The 6,230-nt window shown below is 41.1% G+C and overlaps 1 protein-coding gene across 5 annotated transcripts in view; it reads right to left on the minus strand.

Moving 5' to 3' along the window:
- Positions 1-6,230, minus strand: part of CHD6 (chromodomain helicase DNA binding protein 6) — a 223,908-nt gene that overhangs the window by 35,710 nt on the left and 181,968 nt on the right. For all 5 annotated transcript variants that reach the window (XR_008517177.2, XM_054542308.1, XM_024238849.2 and 2 more), the window contains 2 exons: positions 5,484-5,613; positions 2,744-2,804 (listed from right to left, as the gene is read on the minus strand). Coding sequence is in view for 4 of the 5 variants with exons in the window: in XM_054542308.1 (XP_054398283.1) it covers positions 2,744-2,804; positions 5,484-5,613 (191 nt within the window). In the remaining variant the exon portion in view is untranslated. The remainder of the gene's footprint in view (positions 1-2,743; positions 2,805-5,483; positions 5,614-6,230) is intronic.

The raw sequence follows: 6,230 nt of genomic DNA on the forward strand, positions 1-6,230 counted from the left end.
CACGCCTGGCTAATTTTGTATTTTTCGTAGAGATGGGGTTTCACCATGTTGGTCAGGCTGGTCTCAAACCCCTGGCCTCCAGCGATCTGCCTTCTTTGGCCTCCCAAAGTGCTGGGACTACAGGCATGAGTCACTGCGCCCAGCAAGAACATATAATTCTAAATGTTTATGCACCAACCAGAGCTGCAAAATATATGAAGCAAAAACTGATAGAACTGAAAGGAGAAATAAATAAATCCACAATTATAGTTGGAGGCTTCAATATTCTTCTCTCAACAACTGATAAAACGACTAGACAGATAATCAACAAGGATACAGAAAAACTCAACAACATCATTGACCAACAGGACCTAGTCAACATTTATGAAATACTGCATCCAACAAAACCAAAAGCATGTTCTTTCCAAGTGCCCATGGAACATATACCAAGATATACCATATACTGGGCCATAAAACAAACTTAACAAATTTAAAACAACTGAAATCATATAGAATGTGTTCTCTGATTATAACAGAATCAAACTAGAGATCAATAGCAGCAAGGTAATGGGGAAATTTCCAAATACTTGGACACTAAATAATAAACACCTAAATAATTCATGGAAAGTCTCAAGGGAAATTAAAAAAAAATACATTAAACTGAATGAAAGTGAAAATACAACACAAAATTAATGAAACGTAACTAAAGCAATGCTGAGGGAAATTTATAGCACTAAATGCATGTTATTAGACAAGCAGAAACGTTTCAAATCAATAACACAGAAACTCCCACCTCAAAAACCTAGAAAAGGGCTGGGCACGATGGCTCATGCCTATAATTCCAGCTCTTTGGGAGGCCGGGGAGGGAGGATTGCTTGAACCCAGGAGTTCAATACTAGCCTGGGCAACATAGCAAGACCCTGTCTCTACAAAAAATAGAAAAATAGAAAAAATTAGCTAGGTGTGGTGGTATGCACCTGTGGTCCCTACTACTTGGGAGGCTGAGCTGGGAGCATCACTTGAGCCTTGGAGGTCAAGGCTTTAGTGAGCTATGATTGCATCACCACACTCCAGTCTAGGTGAAAGAGTGAGACCCTGAGTCAAAAAAAAAAAAAAAAAAAAAAAAAGTAAATGCAGAGGTATACAGTAAGATTCAGTACTGTAAAAACTCAATGAAAATGTCAATTCTTCCCAAAGAGATATAAAGGTTTAAAGCAATGCCTATCAAAATCCCAGCAACAGTTTCTGTGGATAAGATTATTCTAACATTTATATGGAAAGGCAAAAGAACAAGAAAAGCAAAAACAATTTTGAAAAAGAAGAAAAAAGTGGGAGGTATCAATCTATCAAATTTTAAAAATTACGGTATTGCTACGGCACTCAGGATTATGTGCTACTGGTAGAGGAAAAGACAAATAGATATATGGAAAAGAGCAGAGAACTCAGAAATAGAATCCACAAATACGCCAAACTGATTTTTAATTTTTTATTTTTTGTAGAGACAAGGTCTCACCATGTTGCCCAGGCTAGTCTTGAACTCCTGGGCTCAAGGGATCCTCCCTAAAAAGAGACACTTACAGGGTGGGAGAAAATACTTGCAAACTACGTATCTGACAAAAGACTAGTATCTAGAATATATACAGAACTCTAGAAAATCAACATTAAAACAACGAAATTAGAATATAGGCAAGAGACATAAACATTTCACTGAAAAGGACATACAGATGGCAATTAAACACATAAAAGATCTTCAACATCATTTAGCCATCAGGGAAATGCAAATTAAAATCACAACAAGGTATTGCTACACGCCTACCAGAATGGCTCAAGAAAATAATAGTGACCACACCAAATGTTGGTGTGGATGGAGAATACAGAGAAAGTGGATCTCTCATGCATTGCTAGTGGGAATGTAAAATGGTACAGCCACTCTGGAAAACAATTTGGCAATTTCTTAAAAAACAAAACATGTAAATGTCATATGACCCAGCAATTACACTCCTGGGCATTTATTCCGGAGAAATGAAAATGTATGTTCACACAAAAATCTATATGCAAATGTTTACAGAGGACTTAACAGTCAAAAACTGGAAACAACCCATATGTCCTTCAGTGGATGAATGGTTGAACAAACTGTGGTTCTTCCATACCACTGAATACTACTCAGCAGTGAAAAGGAATGAACTGTTGATACAGACAACCACCTAGATGAATCCCAGGGAATTTTTCTGCATGAAAAAGCCAATCCCCAAAGTTTACACACTGTATGATTCTATTTACAGAACATTCTTAAAATGACGAAATCATAAAAAACAGAGAACAGATGAGTGGCTGCCAGGAATTTAAAAAGGGGTGAAGGCAGAAGGAAGAGGATGTGGTTATAAGACAGCAACAGGATGAATCTTTGTGGTCATGAGAATGTCCTGTATCTTGACTCTATCCATATCAGTATCCTGGTTGTGATATTGTACTACAATATTGCAAGACACCACTACGAGGGGAAACTGGATAAAAGGTATATGCAATTTCTGTATTATATTTTGTGACTGCTTCTGAAATATATAGTTATCTCAAAATAAAAAGTTTATTAGAATAAAAATGCAATTGCAGTCTGTATATTTTAAGTTTTTATAATAAAATGTTGGGGAAAATGCAATGTAACTGTAGTAATGCAATCAAGTTCCCCCAGATCACTACCAAAATAGGGATTTCTTTCTTAATATGAAAGACAGTGTAAATGACCAATACTGCACATTTGACTCACCGTTTGTTTCTGGAGGCCATCTACTTTGTCCTCAGCATTGTCTTCTTTATCTGTGTTGCCTCTAAATAAAAGTAAAAAAAGGCATCACATACTACCTAGGTCCCCCTTATCCACAGTTTCAGTTACCCTGGTCAACCACAGTCCAAAAATACTAAGATATTTTGGGGGAGAGACAGGGCGAGAGAGAGAGAGAGAGAGAGAGAGATCACATTCACATAACTTTTATTACGGTATATTGTTATAATTGTTCTATTATTATTGTTGTTAATCCCTTACTGTCCCTAATTTATAAATTAAACTTTATCATAGGTATGTTTATATAGGAGAAAACACAGTTTATACACGGTTTGGTACTATCTGAAATTTCAGGTATCCTCCATGAATAAAGTGGAACTTCCGAGTCAGCCATCTGTACCCATGGAGGATTGGTTCTCAGATCCTCAGGGATACCAATATCGGCAGATGATCAAGTCCCTTGGTTGGCCCTCTGGATCTGAGAGTTCTGCATCCACAGACAAGGAGGGCTGACAATAGATCCCTTCTTCTGAAGGCATTCCAAGTCTTAGTTTTTCCCTCCCTTGTGGGAGAACTCAAGAGACACTATCACCAAACAGTCATCATTTCTACAGGCAAGGACCTTTATTCAATTGAGACTGCAGCATGAGGCTCCAGCCTCATGTCTACTCAGGCAAGTTCAGAAAAAGGTAATTCCTGCCCATCAAGAGTCATCTGAACATGTGACTCTGATAAAAGAACACACTCTAGAAACTGAAGGCTGTGCACATCAAATGAGGCCTAATGTTGCAACTCCCTGGTCACAGTAGGATGAATCTTCCCACAGAATCATATTTGGCAAAAGTCACTCCTTGGCTTGGAAGGGAGCTCTGCTGCCACTGGTTAACATGGACATTTTCCCCTTGTTACCATCAGACCCTTGATGCTAGCTCAGCTGCCTAATGTCTTCTCTTTTGTGAGCTTAACTACTGCTGATGCCTACCTGTTTTTCATGATTCTTTTAAAAACTGACTGAGGGTGGGTGCAGTGGCTCACACCTGTAATCCCAGCCCTTAGGGAGGCTGAGGTGGGCAGATCACCTGAGGTCAGGAGTTCGAGACCAGCCTGGCCAACATGGTGAAACCCTGTCTCTACTAAAAATACAAAAATTAGCAAGGCGTGGTGGTGGGTGCCTGTAATCCCAGCTACTCAGGATGCTGAAGCAGGAGAATTGCTTGAAACTGGGAGGTGGAGGCTGCAATGAGCCGAGATCATGCCACTGCACTCCAGCCTGGGTGAAAGAGTGAGACTCCGTCTCAAACAAACAAACAAACAAAACCCCCCCAAAAAACTGCCTTTGAAATATTCCCGTCCCAAATATTCTTGTCCTTGATGCTCAAGTCCTAGAGGCAAGATAAGCTCCTGGCTTTACTGCTTAACCGTAGAAAGAAAAGCCATCCCACAAAAAATAGCCCTTATGCCACATTCAGGCACCCATCCAGGGAGTGTTTTCCCTGTATCAGTGAATGAACATGAGAATCACCAGTCTTATGGGCCTTTGTTAACATCTCCCAGAATGCATCCCTGTTACCTGTCCTCAAGAAACACGCTGGGGCAGCTGAAGTGTTCATCAGGGGTTAAGGACAGATGGAAAATGCACTGCACACTTTTCTTGGCCTGAGCAAATAGTTAGGGGCTCCTGGCAGTGCCACACTCTCAGGTCTGGCCACAGTCCTGGGCAATGCAAAGCAGTATCTGCTACTTTTGGGGAGAAACTAAGAGATAAATGCTAAGAGATAAATGCTATGTTTTGGCTGGGTGTGGTGGCTCACGCCTGTAATCCCAGTACTTTGGGAGGCTGAGGTGGGTGGATCACCAGGTCAGGAGTTCAAAACCAGCCTGGCCAACATGGTGAAACCCCATCTCTACTAAAAATACAAAAATCAGCTGGGCATGGTGGCACGTGCCTGTAGTTCCAGCTACTCAGGAGGCTGAGGCAGGAGAATTGCTTGAACCTGGGAGGCGGAGGTTGCAGTGAGCCAAGACTGTGCCACTGCACTCCTGCCTGGGTGATAAACCAAGACTCCATCTTGGGAAAAAAAAAAAAAAAAAGCTATGTTTTCAAAAACATATATATAATTTGAAGAACTACAATTTTTAGCTGCTTAGTTTTCCTATGTATTTATGTCAAGAGTAAATAAAAATCAGTCAGAGGAGATGCCTTCCATACTTTTTTGCACACAATCCATGGACAAGCTGAAATGCCATGGCCGTCAAGGAGCGGCCCCTAAATCCATCTTGCTCATGGACTATGCAATCCTTAGACAATACTGGAATTTCATCTGAGGAACTGTAGTTCAAAGTCAGGAAGGCTGTACTTGTGTCTGTTCTTAGCTTTCTGCCAGGCATGGGAGGTCTGAATTCTCCCACAGGAATCCTCTGACCAGACAAGGGATGGACATGGTTAGAAAGCTGGGCAGGCTTTTAGAAAGGTGGGCAGCCTGGGAAACTCATGAGGAACAGGAACCGGTACTTGGTTCAAAGTGCTTGGAAGTCAAAGAGCAGGTCTGAGGTAGAGTAGGGTGTAACCAAAGTAGCAATTACGGAAAACAGCGGCAGTGTGGCAAGGTGTAGGGAGATGCCAGACACTGAGGAAGAGATACAAAGAGTGCTGGGTGTATGAGGAAGGGGTCACAGATCAGTGGCATGGCATGTCACATCAGGGCTGGCCTATGTGGCTTCTCACCTTTCAGGAATGTCTGAGGTCCCATCTGTAACACCCTGTTCTGCAGAAAGGGACTTCTCATCGGGCATCCCAACTTTCTCCAGGAAGCAAAGTGCTGGGTCTGCTCGCATGGCATTGTACCTTTCATAACCTGATCAAGAGTGGTGAGAAATGCCAGAAGTCACGTTAGAACTCACAATATTTGCTTTGGGCACTAGTCGTTTTGTTTTCCTTATTTGGTAAAGAACAAAACAAACACAAAAAAATAATTACTTAAGATTAATGAGATCCTATAAGACTATCAGGGAAAAATCCTGGTGCTAAAGCGGACACCTTTGAGTAGTGTTTGACCAACAAACAATGGCTTACGGAAATACTCAGTGTCCGTGAAAAGACAATTGTATAGATACACAATTCTGTTTGCTGCTTCCCGTCAGTTGGTTTTGCAACTTCTTCCCCCATCCTCAACTCTGGATACCTTGTTATATCCTTTATGGGCCTTGTTTTCTTATAGCTCATTTTTATCCCATGTGTTAGAAAGGGAAGGTGAACAACACGATGGATGGCAGGACTGAAATATAAAGAGAACTACGATGATTGTTTATTGCATTAAGACAGACCTGTGGCCTCTGTATCACAAACTCAGTACAAATCTTAATCCACACTGGCCAGGGCTTTGGAATTACTCCTCATCACACCCCAAAGTTAACAACAGACAGTGTTTTGACCCAGAAGAGGGTCCTCAAAAAGGAAGCAAAAAATTTTTAA

This window comes from Pongo abelii, chromosome 21 (assembly GCF_028885655.2).
Source record: "Pongo abelii isolate AG06213 chromosome 21, NHGRI_mPonAbe1-v2.0_pri, whole genome shotgun sequence".
NCBI classification, from domain to species: Eukaryota; Metazoa; Chordata; class Mammalia; order Primates; family Hominidae; genus Pongo; species Pongo abelii.